At 39.1% G+C, this 22,894-nt stretch overlaps 1 protein-coding gene across 3 annotated transcripts in view; it reads right to left on the reverse strand.

Annotated features, from left to right (window-relative positions):
* Positions 1–509: 509 nt before the first annotated feature.
* Positions 510–22,894, reverse strand: part of pitx2 (paired-like homeodomain 2) — a 52,395-nt gene continuing 30,010 nt past the window's right edge. The window contains exons 1-4 of one of the 3 annotated variants that reach the window (XM_023822195.2): positions 12,118–12,547; positions 9,659–9,728; positions 4,584–4,783; positions 510–3,268 (exon numbers count right to left, since the gene is read on the reverse strand). In XM_023822195.2, coding sequence (XP_023677963.1) covers positions 2,705–3,268; positions 4,584–4,783; positions 9,659–9,704 — 810 coding nt within the window. In that variant the 5' untranslated portion in view covers positions 9,705–9,728; positions 12,118–12,547 and the 3' untranslated portion in view covers positions 510–2,704. Of the gene's footprint in view, positions 3,269–4,583; positions 4,784–5,473; positions 6,647–9,658; positions 9,729–12,117; positions 12,548–22,894 lie in introns of those variants that run through there. The other 2 variants (XM_023822196.2, XM_023822193.2) reach the window with 2 other exon arrangements.

Raw genomic sequence — 22,894 nt, forward strand, 5'->3', positions numbered from 1 at the left:
CACATTCAGAATATTTAACAAATAATTAAAATTGCAAATGTACGAAGGTAAAAGCTATATATTACAACATTAACATAAATTATATGTATGTAAAAGGCTATATATATTGCCGATTATTCTACTTATTACGCGCGTGCCTTCCCTAATGAATAAAGCCACTTAACTCAAGTGGGACTGTCCATGCAGCGAAGTAGGCTGCATCTGCGGGAACCTCAATATCTTTTCCTAATAAACGTTGATGCGCAGAATGGAAGAGCGTGGCTGCTTTCCTTGGTTGTCGCAGTCGAAATAAGTTCGTTCTGGAAGACTTGGCTCTTTGGTATCATCTCTCCCCAGTGTTTATTAGGATGTGTATTGGGGCCCAGACAGCGTTGTTTGCTTGGTTGAAAGGCGTTCCCCTTTGTCGGCCATTATTTCGCCTCTTTACGGACTCTGGCACGAGCGGACAACTCGGTCATGGGTAATTTACGGCTTGTCAGGGTGAGGTATGAAAGTAGACTCAGCACGCATAAATTTGTTACTTTTAATGCAATTCGTTACAGTTAACTCTTTACAATTAACAAATGAATGATCTACGGTAATAAATTACGTATTACGGAAAGCATCGAGTTTTACCCTAAGGAAGCTCACAGCTGGACATTTTTTTTACAGAGTTTGACTATTTGAACCTTAAACGCTCGACATATGATTAGTAATGGAGGTTTATGTCATGCAACTTGGAGCCGTATTCATTTTCACCAGGTCAGGAACTTCAGAGGTAACGCGCCCGCTGTAACACGTATTTCAGTTGTTTAAAATTTGAAGAGAAAACACTGTCAGAGACGAGCCAGCTCGCTGCATTTTTACTGCATTCTTAAAGTTTCTGGCGTAAATCAATAATTCCTGGTCGCGAGAGCACAATAAGCAACGTTGATATGAATATGAATGGTCACACCTACCGAAAAAAAGTTGCAAAAATTGTCAGCAATGCGACTCATCTAAAGTCAAATATCAATCATGTGAGTGTGCTTTGATTTAAGAGGAACGGATTTCTCGCCTTGACAGAAATACGCTACGGTCTGCCATGTATCTTTTAAATTGTTTTTAAATAAAATTGTTTATGAACTGACGCTAGTTTGTATTTTAGCGTGACTCCTGCCCCGCGAGTCAAGAGCTTAAAACAAGGCACCCACCTTCTCGGACCAAATTCCATCTATTGTTTGTGTGCAAACTCACAAATGACTATTTCCGTTTACCTTCGGCGTTTACCTTAGGCGTTTCGTCTTTTATTTGTATAATCACTTCCAGTACATTTAATAATCAATTATTGCGCCAAAATGTCTTAGATGCCAGCGCCAAGACAAAGACTACAAGTAAGCTACAGACCAAAACTTGGACATAAATCGAGGCAGGGTGAGGTAAAACGGTCACATATTTTTTTTGTTTAAAAAATGACAAAAGAAAGACCACTAACACAAATTCCAATCGTGTGGACCAGTTAGATGAAATCATATTTGGCACGTTATTATTCTAAATTTTAGATAAAAACCGAATAAACTTCAACTTAAAGTAAAATAATTAACTTTCAGTATTCAATGTGAAATAAAACGCGTGCATGTTCTGTCCTTTACTTCTTTTGTGCAATTTTAATATATTTAACACAGCGCAAATCAATATCTAAACCTTTGAAAAATGTTTAATGAACCATATTGTTCATTTTTGTACTGCAACTGGATATTTTGTAGCGTCCATGGTTATTGTTACTTTTGTAAGTTCAATTTTATTTTGAGTGGCACGGGATCTTATTAATTCTCGAATTCATGTTTTGTGTATTGCAGCGTTATTTCAAGCACGGCCGATCACACAAACTCCGGGTTAGACAGACGTCCGCGCTGCCTTTTATCTGACTGCAGCTCTCACCCCCTACTCTTTCTCATTTTGCGTCTCGAGAATGTGTATTGGATGGGAACAATGTTTTCCCTAAATTAGAGAAGCAATTATTATAATTGAACCCGGTGCATCGCTCCTGTTACATTTTTTGTCCAACCTTAATATGCGTGTAGTAACAGCACACAAACTTTAAACAATATTTTTGAACGATATATTTACTTCCATTAAATAAAACACAATATTTTATTTTTTGTAGTTGGAAAAAAAAGAACGAAACAAAATTCCGTACCAAATAGTATACACAAAGCAAATTCTATTTAATTTCGCAGGAACATTTGATGCGTCTTAATAATCAGAATGTCTACTCTAAAATCGATATTCACACAGACATTTAATAATAAATTTATAATATTAGAAATACACAACTGGTGGGTTTAGTATATACATTCCCTTGTTTGCAAGCAAAACATTATTCCTTTACGTTTTCCACATGCTTTGTTAAACTGAACCTTTGAAAACACTGAAGAGCAAGAGCATTCGCTTTTATAAAATGCAGGTAACATTTTAATATTTACAACCTTTCAGTCATTAAATGTCCATAATTCAAAACTTCAAAATAACAGCCTTATAAAATAAAATATCCAGTCAAATTCTGCACTCACTGGCGAAGCACAAAAATACTTATCGAAGAATGTCTAATATTTTCCTTTTAGTCTGAAAACTCCATCACGGGGTATAGCTCGTTTCAGTGGTTTAGTCTTCTTGTGCCGTTTAATTAAAGAGAAAAAAAATGTAGTCTCTTGTTCCTGTGAATCGGCTTTTCAATGGTCAGCAATTAGACTGGTCTATCCACCGCGTATTGGCAAGCGCTCAGGTTAGTAGCGGGATTCTGGACGCTGGCGTATCCGAAACTCGAGTGCTGCTTCGCTTTCAGTCTCAGGCTGGCCAGGCTGGAGTTACAAGTGTCCCTGTATACATAAGGGGGAGTCGGCGGCGCGTACGGGCACGCCGGCGTCGGGACTCCCGAATTCAGAGACGGGTTGCTGAGGTTATTCAAGTTATTTAAACTATTGAGGCTGGAACCGGGCACCCCAGTCACCGCAGAGGGCACCATGCTTGAGGACATGCTCATGGAAGAGATTGAGTTCGGCGGGGAGAACATCGTCTGAGAGGAGAGCGGGTTGACGTTCATGGAATTGAAGAAAGGAAAGCTTTTGGTGGACAGGGAGGCCGACGTAAGCCCTTTGGCAGCCCAGTTGTTATACGTGTAGCTGGGATACATGTCGTCGTAGGGCTGCATGAGTCCATTGAACTGAGGACCGAAGCCATTCTTGCATAGCTCAGCTTGTTGGTTTCTTTCTCTTTTCCTCCATTTTGCCCGGCGGTTCTTGAACCACACCTATAACAACATATTAACAAATTATCACGCAAATGCATTTATTTCACCGATAAATGACCGAACACCTTTTTCCTTCAGGTGCAGCGGTTTTCTATGAAACCTAGAAAACATAATGCAATTCAAAAGTCCCGCGAGAAATGCATTACCAAACAATCAAATAGGTGCCGCTCTAATTGCTTCTATTTATATAATCATTTATTAACATAAAACAAAAGTATTCATTTAATTAAATCAACATAAACAAAAATAAAGGCAAGTAACGACAAACTTTTTTTCTGTAGAACTGGATACAATAACCCAATAAGATGATTAAACTAAGATTTTATTTGCATCATGCCTGTAGCATAACTCTCAAATTTCTCCCAATTGTTTTGCAGTTTTGTTCTGACTTGTTTTGTTAGTTCACGAGGTGTTAATATATGCCTAATAGAGCCAGTTTTAATCCCCTTCACAAAACAACCAGGACTGATTCTGCAGGAGTTCCAATACACATCCCCCAATCTTAACCATTAGCCCAGCGCCTCAAGATGTGTATTCCGTCACGCCAGAGAAAATATTTGTGACCTATTACGTAAGGCAACAAAAAATACAAGCTTTGCATCTCAACAGGTTGCTGTAATTAAAAGGCAATTAGTGCTACCACAAGATACTTTGAATGCTAACTGAGAGTCCTGCGAGATTTTCTATCTCTGTATAATCTGTAGGTGTTTGACTAATTTCTTGTATCAGTAGTTTTGTTTTGAGCACTTGCAACATATATAATGTATATTTTTTTCCTGTAAATATCTCGCATCGACTGTTAAATGTTTTATATAGGCCTATTACTAATTTTCTTCAGGAAAACTACTTCTGAAATTGTGTGAAAAATAAATTATTTTTATGTCTTCCTTTTTAGCACTGGGAGAAGAAAAGGTGTAACGTACAATCCGCAATAAAACGGCAAAGAGTCCCTGCTTGTAAATAAGATCTATAAGCACCATCGCTAATTTAAATTTTAATAGGAAGGACTATCATGATGCGAAGCGCTTGTTAAAAAGCGACTTAATATGTGATTATATATATATAGCCAGCGTAAAAAAAAACACTTTGCTTCCAGAAAATATATAATTCTAAAAGGGTATAGTATGTAACACGAATGCTATAAAACCAGGCAACAATTGTTTTGTTTTAAAATATAACCATTATTAATATTGATTGATATAGCAGTCCCATATTTTAACATTCACGACCAATGATCTATATATATATATAGACACAAGAATTAAGACTGAAAACCCAGAAGTGCAGAAACATATAATGTATATTTTGGCCTCACCCTGACTCTGGCCTCTGTGAGGTTGGTCCACACGGCAATCTCCTCCCTGGTTGACATGTCTGGGTAGCGATTCCGCTGGAACGTCGCCTCCAGCTCCTGTAACTGCTGGCTGGTGAAGTGAGTCCTCTGTCTTCTCTGCCTTTTCTTTTTTGACGGGTCATCGGAGGAATCCTCGTTCTTGCTCTGCGTCTTTTCCTTCTCTGGAAAGATCACGGCAACTTCGTCATCGCGAATGGAAACCCACACACATCCTCATAAACACGGCGTGAATGATTTTGGAACCCACCTGAACTGGCACGGTATTGAAAAAAAGGGGTGTAAATCATTTAGTATATTGCTTTTTTGTTTATATCGAGTAGCGGAAAAGCACAAACATTTTAGTTATGTTTGACATAGGCGCAAGGCAACATTAATATTCAAACAGAAAAGCTGAAAGACACTTCATCTTCAGATGAGTGTGACAAGAAAATAGTATTATGTGGATAAAGTACTTATAAAGAACGCACAAATACCCAATGAATGTCGTTTATTTATATGCAGAATGACAAAATGAAAATGATTAACTTTTTTCATTTACATATCAATACCTCACGGCCGACACAATCGAAAACTAAGATTAAAAACAATTGCCAAATATAAAAAAACAACGCGGTCTTTAAAAATACACATCCAAAGATAATATTTGCTTCCATGTCATTGATCAAATACTATTTTCAGATGTAGTCTCCTATTTTTAAAACCATTTAGAGAGTATATGCGTTGCTATGATTCTGACTGTAAAACCTTGTAAATAAATGCAATCTACTTTTCAGGCATTTGTTCAATGAACTCTCCCGGTAACAAAGGGAAGAATTAGGTGCTACTGGCGCAAAATATTAGCTGACTCTTACCTACTGATTCTGGACTGGAGGTGTCCGACACCGTGTGCACCTCCAATCGGTGCTTGGAGTCTGCAGACCGCTGCAACGGCTGCAGACTCGAAGCCATAGCTAGCGCGGTGTGCTGAGAAGAGATGAGTTTATTTCCGGAAAGATGGGCGTCCAAATTCAATGAATCCTTTATAGAGTTCATCGATACCGACGCAAAAGATCTGATGTTAGTAGATTAAGGTTCCGTGTACCGCAAGCAAAATCGTCCGACAGGGAAGGAAGATGAAAACCTTTGGTAATCAAGATTTACTCGTTGCAGCTCCTTCAATAAATAATTTGCACGACACTGCTTAAAAGTCTTAGGATGTCTTAAATTAAAGCCCTACTACCGCTACCACAGTCAGAAAAAATAAAGATTTTTAGAGGAATCTGGAACAAATCATATCCCGACTGACACAGTTAGTGTCTTGGAGTATCAGAGTGACAGGGACAGGTAGGCGATATTATATCCAAAGGCAGACACGAACTACAGCGCTCGCTCTTCATTTCAGCTGTTCCCAGATCCCTGTTTGTCCAACTGAGCCACTTTTCTAGGGTTTGACGTCATTAAAGTCCACCCACTTTCAGGCAAGCTGTCAGACTCGGACATGACAATTTTCCCAGCCAACCGGGGCAGGATGACTCGCGAGAAATAAGAGAAGCCTGCCAATGCCATTCTCAGGCGTAGGTACGCATCGCTGCTCAGAATAAAAACCCCATCGACCTGTACAGAGAAAAGGAGCCCGTCGTGTATTTTTCCTGCACCAGATTCACATTCTGTCAGATGAAAGCAGGTTCTGCTACCGGTATCCGCATCACTCTCGCGGACCATACACCGTCCGTAAGGAGAAAATCATACAGAGAAATATATATATAAACTGTACCCCAAAGTCCTTCTGTTGTAGATCGTGATTTTCAAATGATAATGTCATCGAAGAGCATGTTTTTTTTCTTTTAAATACATTAAATATGTTTATGTAAACCCTCTGCTATATTTTACGCTGTTCATTGGCATGATGCGTAATCATTGCCCTGATAGTCCAGGATAAAATTAACGAATGAAATCATCAGATAACGAGGCGTTTCCCGTTATGCCACGGAGTAAGAAAAATAATACACTGAAAACGCATTGAGATTGACAATACGGATATATTAATATATTCCTATTCTGTTCCTTATCTGGTTTTTAGATTCCGCGTTTTATCCCTTCTGTTTGACAGGGAATCCATCCCGCCGACCCCACAGAGTTTTCTGAGGAGCCAACGTTCTTACATTTGTAGTGGTTTTTAATCTGATAAGACCCTCATTTGCTTAAGTCTTTTAAACTGGGGGTTTAGGGGAGTTTTCGCAGTTTTCTGATTGAATTTACCGTAATTCCCCCAAGATAATAAAACGTAGAGTAAATATTTCCTTGCTAACAATATAGGAATGAAACCATGTTATTTCGGAATTACCAAAAAAGCGCCGTTTTTCTGAGAGGAGACGGACGTATTGCTGCGTGATACACCCGTCGCCTGTCAGAAAAGAGTATTTCTGGGTAATTTGATCTAAATAATACAGCACTAACCTGTTACTATTATACTGGTGAAAAGAAGTGAAACTTCCCTTGCAATGTCATAATTCGTAACGTAAGAGATAAAAATGTCACTTTTCAAGATAAGCAGATCAGTAGTGAAATTCTGATAACTTTACCGGGCATTGGTCTTGAAAGAAAAACTGTTATTTTGTTAATTTAACCAGTGAAACAATGTTACAGAAGTATTTTAAATACACTTATCAAACAACTATAACGAATAAATTTACACATACTAATTTTATTTTCTCGGTCTATAGTATGTCAATGTTTCCTCAGCCGTATTGTCCTCATTAAGAAGGTGTAATTTGCTAATTACTCAGTTCTTACACTGACACACACCTCATTCTCGGGAGCAGGTCTACTAACACGTTATTGGGCTAATCCCGTGAACCCCCCCGATATACACCTCATTTACAATCTTGAGGGCAAATATGGGAAGACAAAACAACGCATAGTAATTTACTACGGTGCACTATTATGAAAATGCATGATGTCGTACACGTTTATTCATTTGGCAATATATGCGTATATAGAGATATAACGTCTGTATCATTCAATATTTCAGAAGAATAAATAAAAAATTCGTACCGTCTTAAATTCACGCAATGATATCCTATGCGCTGCGGCTAATCTTCCTTCTCATTGTCATCGTGCGCTTTAATTGTATTACTTGGTTTTCTATTTAAGACTTCATTTGACGAATTCACATTTTTCAGTCACCATGCGAATTAATAAATTAAAATTAAAAATAATTTAATCGTGTGATATGTATCTCTGCCTGTTAACTCCTTATAAATAGGAAAAATGACAATTCATAACTACACGCACAAAAGAAATATAGTTAAGTGTTACATGTGTTATGTACAATTTCTATCAGCCTTCCTTCTTAAACCTTTATGTTACATGAAAAACGGGACAATGAAATAAAGCGAAGCATTATGAGAAAAGCAAACATTATATTGTATCAAGTGTTAGATGTGCTATAAATGTTGCTAAGGTAACCAAGACAATTTCCTAAGATATGTTATTATTTCTAGTCATTTGATGTGAGCTATTTTCTATTATGTTGTTAATAACAATTTAACAATGTGCGTCATATATAATGAAGAAATTGTACATGACTGTTCAGTAAATTAATTTTATACACCGGAGGCATGTAAAACATCCTCTTGTTTTTTAATGCTTGGAAACTTCCACATGCTATACTAGATTTAGACTGGATTATTGGTGTTCTCTTCATTTCTTACTTTTAGCGTGGCGACGCTCCTTTTTACGGATTATCGTGCACGGTACGATATGGAGAGCCGTTAATTACCCATTCAGTCAATATTAGGGAGACGACAAAGCTTTTTACATAGGATTAAGAAGACATCAAATTCTTCCATTAGGATATTCCTCCTCACGAATAAGCTTTCATTATACATTTAGTTTTCCCTGGAGCCAGTCTAACAACTGCTGCATATATTAAAGGAATAGAAAATTGAAGAAAATAGATCGTCAATAAACAAGTCACCTAAGAGTCTTTATATTCTAGTGTTTGGTTAGATTCATACTGCCATGCGATAAGAAACCCGTTTAATATTATTATTATTATTATTATTATTATTATTATTATTACTACTACTACGACTACTACTACTACTACTACTACTGTTGCTCAGCTTAATCATCTGTAGCGCCTATATTATGCGAACATTTGATTTTATATATGCCTGTGTCTAATTAAGGTATCGCGCACATAAATGTGTCGCAATATATTTGGCCGAGATACGCGCGAATTAAGGTGAAAAAATGTATATCCTCTTACAGTTGGTGTGTGTCATGTGGTGGGTAAACACGACTTTGTGCAACTTTTCACACTGATCAGTGGGCACCAAATACGCGTTTGAAATGCATTGATTTTGAATGCTTGTCTTGCAGTAATTTCTTTGCATGGTACCGGAATACATATATGGCACTCTATCTATCGTACGCGCACACACATAATATTATTATTATTATATTATTATTATTATTAATAATAATAATTACTGCCCTTTATTAAGAAAGTTTAAAAAATATTGAAATTAGTATAGTATTTGTTAAATAATCGATAATGAATAAAATACATTTTATAATTTTTACCTCTAAATTTTCGAAATCAATACTTACTTAACGGTTATCCAATATTCTTTTAGATTCTTTTCTGTTAGATTGTATTTTTAAGTTGCTTAGCTTACATTGTCGAGCAGCACTGGGGACAGTGGATAGAGGAGCGGGAATCGCTGCATTCTGGTTCTTTTAACACCAGGGGTCAGTGTAATACAAGTTTAAATACACTGAAGTTCTACTCTGCCGCTGAGACTTAAAAATTGACCTGGGATTCCGGTAACAGCAACACATACTTCATATTTTATGTTTAATGTAATAATTACAATTACTTTAATAAATGCAATTTTGAATTGTGGTTTTGAATATTTTTATTAAGAGACTCGAGATCCCCGAAGAGTAGCCTTGCTGATTTTCCCATCGCCAAAAACACTTAAAAACAAAATACTTTTCCCACAATGGTACACCGCATGTTTTGGAAACGCCTGCAAATAAATACTCACCTAACTGGGCGCACGTGGAAGCAAGTTTGCGGCAGTGAGAATCCATTCTACTGCGCACACTTTGCAGCTTCTGCAAAATAGATAATTGTAATTAAAAACAACGCAAAACCACAGTAAATATACGAGATACATGTTAGGACAATAAATACATACAAAGAGCGTTTAATGAGTAACCATGCAGTTTAAAATATCATGGCGAAACAACATCCCAGTTACAACAAAAGAGCTGTAATAAGAGTTACGGGCATTGATCATAATTTGTCAAAGAGTACAAAATTCGATCCTGCACTTTAGTGCTGATTCTGTAGCGGTGTCTCAGCGCTTCGTTTGGGCCAAGGGCCGGCAGTTTGGCGCATAGGAGTTTAGTGATTCTACAGTAAAATCATGGGATTAGTTTCTGATTGAGATGTCTGTCGGCGCGATATTACAAAATTCATTATCACAGCTCTATACTAACTCGATATGAAGTAACACAGATGGGATTTTATTAGTCCAGGCTTTCTTTGTTTGCGTATGATAATTTAAGATAGAAATTTGCATGCAATCATGCTGTTAATCGTTTTTCCTCATTATTTTCTTTAAATACGGCAATCTGTATGGAACTGCGATCTGCTCTAACTACATCTCTATTTTTATTCAAAGAAATTAGTCAGGATAGATCATGTTTTACAAGACAGGTACTTGCGTGACTCCTCTCCAAATGATAAGGATATTTCTATCACAGATCCGAAAAACAGCGTCATATTTTCCACGTTAATGTTGGTTTACGTTAAATTGTATAATTATAGTAATATAAGAAAATAATAATAGTTCATAATTTAGTCCAGCATTTATCTGAGCTGCCAGAGTAGTAAAGTAATGCCAATATCAAATTTAAAATAGCTGGGAAACAGACAACTAAAATAATCGCAAATATGAAATAAACCGCACGTTAAAACATTTAGACTGTTAGATGAATCTTAACACACCATTTCCATTTTTAGGTAGTTTTTTACATGTCATTTACATTTTTCACTTTTTATTAAAAAATGTACACATTATTTGAAACTGTTAAACCAGTCTGTAATCCGCAGTGATATTCATATTTATTACCGCAACTTTTTTCCGGTAATGGCAACACAGAATCGACTTGTTTCTGTGCTGTTTCTGTTTATCGACAGAGCAAGGAACGTTAGTTTACATGTAACTATTCACCTTACATCTCTGTTCATTTCATCACGTCTACGAAACAATATTTAAAGATGCGATAGAAGTTTAAAAATATTTCAAACTCTATTTACTACTGTTAGTAAACAATTCCCTCACAATCTTCATTCTAACAAGAAAAACAACACGCTTTGTTGTTATAATAATAATAATAATAATAATAATAATTATTATTATTATAATAATTATTATAGTGGTGATAGTAGAAGTAGGAATAATGATAATTCTACTAATAAAAATAATAAAATATAAATATGTCTCCTTTTAGGTAGACCTCCGCAAATTCCAGATTCCTACACGCAAAAGGGGTAATTTAGACCAAGTCATTTTTTTCTGCATTGCAGTTTATGGTGTCACATTGCAGGCTACAGGTTATATTTACATATTTTTTATTTAACAGCCTTGCAAATAATAGGTGTTCAACCGTTGGTGGTATATAAATTAATTAATATGTATCTCTTTAAATTAGCATTATTATTTTTATTAATTAACACTATTTAGTTACCAATTTATAGTGTGGTTTTGCTTTTGTGTTAGCGCAAATGCAATGACAATAGGACATGGACAGTAAGGTATATATTTTTATTTTGATTAAGACATTAAAACATTAAAAACAATTATGCGTCTTTTGCAGTTTGGACAGAAAATAACAGTAATTCAGGCGTAATAACAATGATGATATAATATTAGGTCTGTATAACATGCGATTGTAAATGACTGTTTTTTTTTTAGAATTATTCATTTCAATGTTGAGCAATACAAATCAGGCCCACTGATTACGTTTATATGACCATATTGTCAAAGGTTATAAAATAAAAAACTTTTCCTCAGATATTACCAGGTTTGTGTTTTAAAGATATAAGTTTTAGCGTTATAATTTTTGCGCTCTGTAAATCGTTAAAAATGTATTCAAACTGCGTCAATTTATTAGACTTTTATATCACATATTTTTTCAGTTAGAAGAACTGTAGCAAAAAAGTAGCTTGTTTCCCCATCGGTTTAAATTCTAACAATGCACCATCATCATCATCACCACCACCACCATCATCATCATCATCACCATCATCATCACACACCGAAGTGTAAGGTGAGATCTGCCAACAGCACACTTATCACTATCCTTCTTTAGCCTGACTTTTGACGAAACTCAGATCAGAGTTACAAAGCTTACACCGAGAAGATTTTGCTGAAGTGGAACGAATTCCTTTACTTGCATAATCTCACATCTCCAACTGGATAGCCTCTGCACTTACCAGTAGTTGCTGAATCACAGGTTTGATCTTCTTTTTGCGTTTTATTTCCGCTGGTTTAGGAACAAATCCAAACCGTTAACGATGCTAAATGTACTCGAATACGATCCGGGGGATTCAGAGCATAAGTTTTAGTATAAACTTCTGCTCGAGTTCCAAACTGAAGATGGCTCGATCTTCCGTATCTCCTCAGACCGTTTTGTCTTCTACATAAAAAGACGTTACGTCAAAAGTCAGACAACTAGTACCGTTGCAAATATATTCGAAATCTGGATCTAACAACTCTCAGTCCATTAGTTAAGGGTCATTTTATCCATTAGACTGTCTCCTGCTGTCTACGGCTTCAGTAACTTTTTGCCTCGGAACACACTCAAGAGTGGCGCACTTTTTTCCTCCCGCTACGAGCTGGTCGCGTGGGTGTGTGTGTTTTCAGGGGGTGTGTTTGTGTATCAGTGTGCGCGCGCGCGCGCAAGTGTGCCTCCGTGCGTGTAGGTGAGAGCGTCTCAAACTCAACACCGCAGATGGCTTTTATAATTAATAAAATTAGTGCATTATAAGTTCAATTGCAAGGAATCCTGGCATTTTAGACACTCCAAATCAAATTATAAAGACAGGAAAAAAAACAGTTTTTATTTCAATTTTTTTCACAATATTAACCAAATTACATTTTGAATACATTTAGTATTATTATTATTATTATTGTTGTTGTTGTTGTTTTTGTTTATTCACATTAACAGCTATAATCGTAGTAGAAGTACTTTTGGAGTATATATTAAATAAACACAATGTAAAAAGCTTGAAAGTTATACAACATTATTGGTGTTTAGTTGTTCAGTACTAATAATGCTACATTTACCGCGGTATCTGTTTTCCAAAAATATATGTTTTTAAACAGTATTTCTGAAATGTACAAATAATTCATTTTAACACCTATGTTGGTAAGTATATATGTACATGGTGTATTTGGTAACGAATTGGTATATTTAATATAACTATTTTGGATAACCGTTTCGTATTTAAATTAATTATTTCAATTTGTTCAATAATAAATTAAATGGTATGTGTTTGCATAATTACATTTAAAACAATACCGAAGCAGCAAAGTAATGCTTTCATGAAGTTATTTATATACGTTTAGAAAATGTATATTTACGAAGCTCTAGTGTCTAACGATTAATTTAGGCAAATTTTATTGAGCCACATTTCTAGGCTACTGTTAATCAGTGCTCCTTTCCCCCGTACCCATCTTTTTTTTTTTTAATTAAACCTAGTGATCGCATCACTGTTTTTTTTTTGTGTTTCAGTAGTGATCGAAACGATCGCCGGTGTGCGAATGCATTTTAGAGTTGTATTAAAAAGGAAAAAGGGAGACGTAAGCCCCGCTATACATGAGCCGTGTTTAAAAGCGAGTAACACTGGCGTTTTTCCGCAGCTGAAGTGAGCAGCTGGCCGGGATGCAAATGGCTCGCGAAGAAACGCAAGATACGGAGTGATTTTCATTCGCACGTGAAGTGAGCCAAATGAACCGGACGTACGTCTCACGTGCTTAATCCTTGTTTTACATTTTTAGTCATACTCCCATTAAGGAACGAATTAATGCACACATCCACTTGGGAATTCTGCAACGGGGAGAGAATTCTGCGAGGGCACAGAAATAATAATAAAACGTTTAATATAGGCCTAATATATTTGTATATTGCTATTGTTATTATTAGCTAATTGTCATCAACATTTTACATACTTCTGTTAACTACGTTAACGAAGCCGAATAATTTATTTTATATTGCATTGTATTCAATAGATTCTAAATGAATTGCATTATTAAAATATTATAACTTATTTTCAGTCTCATTGTAAATACATGCATTTTTTCTTATTAATATTAGCATTTATTATACAATACTAAATAAAATATGTCGATAGAACAGTGTATTAGCAGGCCTTTGTATGCGGCTGTCTAAGGTAATTTACGACCGATATGTAAAATTGCATCAAGTATAGTTGAGTAGTTAAACCTTTCAATTCCGGCAATAACACTGATTAGCAGTTGCGTCCGTCGCTTTCCTGTTATCTCGTTCCAGGTATAATTTATTTCCATATTAGTGGGAGGATGATTGATTAGTGCATCAAATAGTTGTTCTGCTACTCGCTTTGTTTGCTTTGAGCATTCAGCGGCAGAGCAGTGAAGCGGTTATTTTCCCAGTTACATGTAGACATGTAGAAACTCACCTCCATCAGACCCAATCGCTTTGGTACGAACCGTCAAATCAGCATCAGAGGTTTAAAACAACAGTTGTATTTTTAAAACAGTCTATTCCACGCCTTGCAAATATCGGGCCGCTATCAGGTCACCGAGCGTAATGCCAAACGCTGTCTGTCATACTGGGGGTGACGCGGAGGCGCGCTGGAAGCACGCGGGTACCCTGGCCGCACTTACCTGCATCGGGAGAATAAAATGAAAAGACTCAAGACTCTCTTTTTCACAAAGACGGTGCAAAGGAATGCTGGAAGTTCAGAAACGGTCGGTGCTATGAAATCTTTTGCCTCGGGGGCTAGCCGGCAGCTCCTTCTCATTTCAAGCACTTATCGATTTGCTGTTGTCATCTTTGGCGACGCAGAAGGACACTTGAAAGAATTTCTGATGTGGCTCTGATCTGGGAAAAGGGGTGACCTAGCCAAGTTCTCACCAAATTCTTAATTACCGCATCAATCCCCTCACACATTCACCAACCGAGAGCAGTGTACTTCAACAGTTAAAACTTTCTCATTACTTTATTCCTGAGAACTTTTCTTTAGTACTGCTACAATCAAATCAGTTTTGCCTGCATTGTGCTTAACATATAGGCAAATAAATTAATGAATAAAAATTTCACTGTACCATTTTTTGGAATGATTTTTGAGCTGGTCTTTTAAAGCCAGGCCCATTTATTATTATTTTTATTATTATTATTATTATTATTATTATTATTATTATTAGTGTAAACTATTGGATTTTTAAAATCTCACGTGAACTGTAACAGGAAATATTACTGCATCTATCCAGATATTACGTACCATGGACTGGATAGACTGGATGCTTTAATGGTTTTCTATAATACGGAAGGCGACACTGCCGCTCCTCCGCACAGCCAAGCCTCTCAGGGCTTCAGATCCTCCAAGATCTCTGTTAGCCAGCAGATATGCAGAAAGTGCTAACATCTGCCTCTGGTCGCAGCAGGCAACCTGCCTCATATTAATCTGACATGATGATCTACAGGTAGCTTAGCCCGACATATTTCATGCTATTGACATTCTGTTGCATATACAGTATATATATGTGTGTCTCTCTGTGTGTGTATATATATATATATATACACTCTCTCTCTCTTTTTCTGTCACACACACACACACACATACAAATATTCAATAAAAGGTGTTAAAAAACATAACTGATTTAAACAAATTGTTTGTGCAATATGGGGTGTGCTTTGGATGGGGGCATGATTTCACTCAGCTTGGTATATTTGCATGTTTTTCATTTTCCTTTGCAAGCAATAATTTCTCTGCTCACCCCTTTTACAAGGAAGAGATTGCCTTCCAATAAAAGGATCTTTCACCTATAGACAGTGAGATCTAGAGTAACATTTTTCATTTGCTAGTGCATTATTAAGGAAAGCGGAGCGGCCTGCTTATGAAATATCGTCTTGGCATTATTATCATTTATTTAAGTTATATGTAGTGCCATAGTGTTATAAATGTTGTGCCGTGACATAAGGTAGTATTAGATCTATTTCAGGAACAGTTTATTTTCACTGACATAGGGGGGATAGTTTGCCATAACAAATTATTTTTCATGCTCCAGTTTCGAGTGATTAAAGTTGAATCCAGCTTTTGGCATAAGGAATCAATTAAACCACAGTTAAATCTGACAAAAAAATTGAGGAGAAGAGAAACTTTAACTTTTTATATGTATGTCTTGTCAGCATCTGTGCTTTAAATAATAATAAAAAAAAGCTTTGGATGGTCTCCAGCGAAACATTAAGTTGTGCATACTTTTCACTAACTCAATCATAAACCACACCCAGGCAAAAATTTACCCTGTACTGTGCACCCCCCATCCCTGGACCTAAAAGTTGGGTTTCGGTGACCAACATTGGCTATGGGAGTTTTCCGTCCGGCTGAAAGCGATGTGCCAATTCAAAAATGGTCTCTGTGCTTTGACATCAGTCTCAAACCACATGCATCATTGTCTCTGGCCTGCTCTCCATGGCCGTGTAATGAAATTTGGAGTAGGACCCGTGTTTCCGAAGCCACAAATCTTTAAACAAATCAGTTTATGTACTGCTAATATGTTAGACAGAAAGTAATGGCTTGGAATGAGACTTTATTGTGGGTGTAACTGCCCAGTCATTGCTACTGCACTTTAAAGGGGGGGGGGGGGGGGTGTATGGCAGGGGGAGAGACATCTCTGTGTCGGCCGCTTCCTGTCGATTGACCCCCCTGGATGGTTCCCGCTCTGCGTTTCTGTTTGCCATGCAGAATTACGCGGCACGTTAATGAACGAAACCCTCGGGAAGGAGCGAGTAGCCTGCCGTATCGGCCGTCCATCTGGCAAGGCGACTCTCTGTCTCAGCACTGTAGGTCGCAAAAGGTACCAACATCCTACTTGGAGCCCTTTCTCTGTGGTCGCAATTTAATGGAGTAAAAAATGACATCATAGGGTCCTGTGCATTGATTTCTCTCTCTCTCTCTCTCTCTCTCTCTCTCTTTCTCACACACACACAGAACTGCACAGCCTAAGCTGTATGCATTTAAAGAGTTATTACCAGTTTGTTTCTGTTCATTTTTACGATGCCCTTCAGTTCTGTCTATGAATAAAGCTATTAATGTAGCACTTTGTTTTCTGTATTTCTGCTTGTTTAACATATTAGACCACATCTGTAACTTTCCCTTCAAATTTTTTTTAAAAAAATGCATGTATCAAGCGACAAATGTATGACCTGGATGCTCGCTAAAATTTTTACATAGTGTGGTTAAGATAACAAATACGTTTTGTGTAAAATTATTTGTTAGTTGTAATGACGGAACTCCTCGACAAGGGACTTTCCGTGCAAATTAGCTTTGGGAAAATGGGGGGAGATGCTACAGTGACTGGGCAGGTCCACTCACTGCAAGGGGGCGAACAGAGTGTGTTGACTGGCGTCTAAACCCGACGTTGCGGCCGGCCTTTACGCATGCAAAGGGGCTAATAAATTGCTCCAGCAGTCGCTAATCAATGGTGCGAAAAATCAATGGGAAACTGCCACTAACATGCCGAAGGGGAAATCATGCGAGAATGTAAGCGGCGTGATACGGCGACCATGTCGTTCCTCGCATCGATAACGTGTAAAACACGCCGGCATTGTCCTGCATTCCCAGTCGCGCTGCTCAGGTGGGTCCCGAACCCGGGTCAGCTGGGCCGCAGTGTTAATTGCCCTACTGTGCCCCATGGGGTGTGTGTGTGTGTGTGTGTGTGGGGGGGGGGTGTCGATCTCCCACTCCTGCAATCTGAAAGACCTAGTTTGGCCTGAATGAGGCACCGTGGGGTGATTCCAGGCCTACAGCTGTGTCCCGAACAGCTTGGAATTAAACTTTGTTACACTTTGAAAGAAACAGCCATTTTGTTTTATGACGATGTCACATATTTCAAATAGGTTTTTGTAATGCCTATTGTCTGTTGACGTTAAGCCTTTTTCTACAGATCTTTCCTTATTACTAATTATGACTGTACTTTATGGTTAATTTCATTATTTCACTTACAATTATTATAGTAATAAGGATAGATTGTTCTCAACAATCAAACAATTAAATATGAAACATGAACTATTTGGTTGATTGATCTGGGAGTTCCTGTGGTTTTGTCTGAAATTTCTCGTTGGCCTGTGGGGATGTTTCCCACCATCTTCAAAAGAAACTTGCAGGAATTTGTTCGTGAGGCAGCTTGGCTCCCCCATCAGCTCAGCCTAAATTCAGAGGAGGACTGGAGAACCTGAGGAGAACTGAATTTGAGAGCACTAGGAGCTACAGCATGAAGTACGGTAGGGGAGTGCGGGAGGAGAGTACACAGGAGATCGCAGGAGGTGAGCAAGAACAGTAGGAAAGTACAGTGGGACATGGTAGGCAATTGCATAGTAGGCAATTACGGTAAGAGTATAGTAGGAGAGTACAGTAGGAGAGTGCAGTATAAGAGAACAGTACTGAAGAGTGCAGTATGAGAGTACAGTAAGAGAGCTTAATTTGAGAGTTTTGCAGGAGAGCACAGTGTGAGAGTACAGTTGGAGAGTACTGTAAGAGAATGCAGTATGAGAGTACAGTAGGAGAGCGCAGTGTGAGAGTATAGTAGGAGAGCGCAGTGTGAGAGTACAGTAGGAGAGCGCAGTGTGAGAGTACAATTGAGAATGTGGGCTGAGGAGAAGAACAACAGCAGAAAGCGGAGTAGCCATTTGGCCTTTCCTCAGTGTACTAAGAGGGAGATAATCCCCGAGTAAGGAATCAGCAAGGGGGGAAGCCTAATCCAGTCCCTGTGTGAAACTGTTGACATTTGTGCTTTTTTCCCCCTTCATTATGTGCCTGGGCCTGTTTTGTGCTAGATTAGCCACGAATCTCCCGAGCCGCGCATTCAGCATGCTACCAGTACTTTACCGCCATTAATAATGCATGAGGGGAAGGTAATCCGCAAGCGAGAGGGTGAGAGCGAAAGAGGGAGTGAGAAAGGAAGGGAGCCCTAGAAAGCGTCCTTCTCACTTTAAATGTTTCATCTCGAACGACTGGTAACAGCTAGGGTCTCACGGGTTTCACTCGTCATTTCGAAAGGGGTGTAAATACTGTACTGCGCCACGACCCACGCTCTGGATTTTTGGGATGTTATTGTTTGAAAAGTGTGTCAAGAGTGGGAAGAGAGGCACCCTGGGAGTTCCCAGGGAAAATCTCGCATTGATTGTGTTTACTCAAGCTTCTCATTACCCGCCGGTACCTGAGAGAGCCAGCGCACCTTGGCCTGATTCGCCTGATGTGGTTTGCGGCCGGAGTTTGCGTACCGCTGGGTCCTCCCTCTGACCGTAGAGGTTCACAGTCCCGGCAAATGCTCGCCTCCCATCGCAAACACGGGCCGCGTCACTGGGAAAGAGGACGACTGACTCCCGTTGGCGATTCTCTTACAATTTTTTTTTTCGGACGCCTCACGGCTAATTTGGCCATGAAGACACTCCTCCTCCCTCCCCCCCCTCGCGAACACAGAAGCCACGCCCCTTGAGCTGTGGCTTAACGAGGCCTTTTGTGCCACCATCGTCTCATTTAGGCTGGCCGGCCGGCAGCCGGGAAAGATCCTGCCAACAATGAGTGGAGTCCTCTAATCCTTCTGAAATCCAGAATCCAGCACCTTTTGTAATTATGTCACATTCTGCTGTAGTGGAATAATTCAAGTAAAAAAAAAAACAGAAAGAACATCCTTTGATCTTTCCTTAAACCTTTTCCCAATAGAGTGGCCGTCTAAAGATGTAAGATACTCTCATTTTAGGATCTGCTGTTCTAGCCCATTTTTTTATTTAGTTTTTTTTTTTCCGATAAAGAAGCTAGTTAAGTTCGGCCGATTCCAAATTTTAATGGAGGGTAAAATGCCCTGATTATGGATCTCCGAGGATTTAATGAATCCAGCCACCTGCATAATCTCTTTTGAATGGGATCACAGCGTAATTAGCTTTGAGATGTGTGTCGCTGCTTCGTCTCCATTTATCCTTTACAGGAAGTACACAGCGAAGGATCCGTGTTTTTTCCGGGAATTTTAACCGAAAGAGCGCTCACGTCCTTGTTTAATGCTTATGTGCTCATCCCTACCCGTCTGTTAGGATATACTGTTTAATCTTAATATTATTAGTCCGTGCTTTCATGCACACAGTGTTGACTGCAGAGTCAACATTCTGTTTTATCTTTTTTAAGTGTTTTTTTTTCTATTGCATCTGTGGATCTTGGAGTGTTTGTTCCAGGTCAAAGTGTCATTGCTAACCAGGGCCAGTGTGCATAATTTCCGGGTCAGGGACAAAATGACTCTAACCAGGCCCCCATGGTGGGTAACCCCTCCCACCTGCTTTCTCCACCAGAGACGGTGGCTCTGTCACTGACTGACCTCATTGCACAAACTACAGGTCTATGACCTCTGGATGCTAAATGCGACGGAGGTCAATTGGCACCCAAACGAAAAACGGAGCCAACGTGCGCGTCAGCGATCACAGTGGAGCACGTAGAAACTTCCAGGTTCGGACAATGATACTTTACAAAACAAATTATGATGAACACATACATGTGCAGTGATGTTATTAGCTGCTTTGCGGATCAGAAGGAGGACAGGCGCCATGTTAATGGTAATTTGTTTTTTTTTTCTGTAAAGGAAGAGAAGATGCAGTTATTTCTGGGAGTCACTTAGGGTTAAGTGCACTGTCACATAAATCTCTGCCGGAGGTGGCTAAAGTTGGGCGTTAGGCTGCCCTTACACACGCCGTCGCTGCGCGCATACGTGGGACCCCTAGAGCTGCGCGCATACGCGGGACCCCTAGAGCTGCGCGCATACGCGGGACCCCTAGAGCTGCGCGCATACGCGGGACCCCTAAAGCTGCACGCATACGCGGGACCCCTAGAGCTGCGCGCATACGCAGGACCCCTAGAGCTGCATACATACGCAGGACCCCTAGAGCTGCGCACATATGCGGGACCCCTAAAGCTGCTCGCATACGCGGGACCCCTAGAGCTGCGCGCATACGCGGGACCTCTAGAGCTGCGCGCATACGCAGGACCCCTAGAGCTGCACGCATACGCAGGACCCCCGAGCTCTAAGCCATCACAGGACACAGGCTAGTCTGCTGCTTGATGTATTTTTCGAAATGCTGTTATTTCATTTTGTGTTACTGTAAATAAAATATCTTTATTCCATATACTAGTGGCTTGATGCATGTTTTTACCCTGAAGACTGTCCCCAAATTACAAACTATGCAACTTGCAATGACTGCCATATACAACCAAAGTTTAACAAACAACAGTAAATGTCTGTAAAATTAAATTTTGTTTGGCCGTACGCCCGGCTATGGAGCTCTACGTAGTGGATGCTACGGGCTTTACGATAGTAGCCGGGGGAAAATACTGTACTGTATGGAAGCGTGTATGGAAGCGTCATAATCCTATTCTGATATACGTCCATTTCAACGAATGACTTGGAACGGATCCCAGCGGGAACAGTGTGTAGGCCTATTTCAGAATTTGAATTGGCAAGTATGAAAAGTACATGGGAATCCATTTTGGTGCCTGAGGTTTACAATTAATACACAAAACAATAAACAGAATAAAAAATTTAAATTAAACACAGAAATGTTCAAAAAAATAAACCAACAATATAAGTACTATCTACATATGTATTTGAGGCCGATGATTTGACTCTTCCATTCTAAATATCTAAACATCTAAATATACATATAGATAAATATTCCAGTGCTGGCTTTCATTTATTTTTATATATAGGCTACATTTCTGCGAATGATTTTGGATTGTAACATTTACAATATATTTACTCCAACAATGACATTTACATATTCTCCAGATCTTGCACTTGAAAACTGTTCATCTCTGGGCGGGGTGGGGCCTACTACGTCTTAGAAAATGCTCTGTGCTACATTACGGCACAAATTATCGCTGTCGTGTTAATTTCGCTTCAGAATACGGTGTTTCCATCGCAACGTCACTTCCTGCTGCGCAGACGGCACGGGAAAAGACATGCAGAGTTTATTATTTTTATTTTAAACTACGTCCCCCCCCCCCCCTCCCCCCGGAACTCATAAAAACCCCGGACAGTACTGAGAGCCTGCGACTGCGGAGAGTTCATTGCTATAAATACCAGAACGAGGATTGTTTTGGCACGCTGGAGGGTACGCTACAAAGGAGATGCCAGAAGCACTCCAATGCCTTTCAGGAACACGCTCTGCAACAGTTATAACCTGGCGTCTGCGATCTCGACAGCTCGTGTCATGGCGAGTACACTGCCTTTCACTTGTATTACACATGTGATACATGAAACGGCGGCAGCGTATATTAAAATAGACTTCAGGGTAAACGATTCGAGTGCTGATGTAAGATGGCATTAATCAAATCGATGGCTCGCAGTAAATGGGTAAATACGGCTGGTTCCAGATTATAGAGGCAGACCATAAGTGATCATTGCCCTTCCAGGACTAAATGGATGGTTGAGGAGGTCATGAAGGCTAAATGAGCATAGATATATAGAAGAATGAGTATAGATCCATGGGCAATAGGAGTGTAGATATGTAGAAGACAGATGTATAGAGATACAGACATTCCCCGGTTTACGATGGGGTGAAAATGCAGTACACAGTACACAGAACCTAACAAACATCATAGCCTAGCCTACCTTAAACATGCTTAGAACACTTACATTAGCCTAAAGTTCGGCAAAATCATTAACGCAAAGCATATTTTACAATAAAGTTTTGAACATGGAATTTATTGAATAATCATACTCATAGTGAAGTCGAAATATTGTAACACGGACCATCGTAACCCAGGGAACGTCTGTAGGTAGATCAAGCAGCTGCGGTGTTTGATGTGCTGCTGAAAAGCCAGGGATGGTTATTTTGTAGCAATTCAGTGCGTCGCTCACTGTCATTTTTGCCCCCGCCTCTAGGGGCTGTTTTTACCCCACTGCAAGAGCAGCAGTTAGGCAGACACAGTGCGTATAATAGCCCTTAACACATCACTGTCTCAC

The sequence above is a fragment of the Paramormyrops kingsleyae genome, chromosome 12, assembly GCF_048594095.1.
Source record: "Paramormyrops kingsleyae isolate MSU_618 chromosome 12, PKINGS_0.4, whole genome shotgun sequence".
NCBI classification, from domain to species: Eukaryota; Metazoa; Chordata; class Actinopteri; order Osteoglossiformes; family Mormyridae; genus Paramormyrops; species Paramormyrops kingsleyae.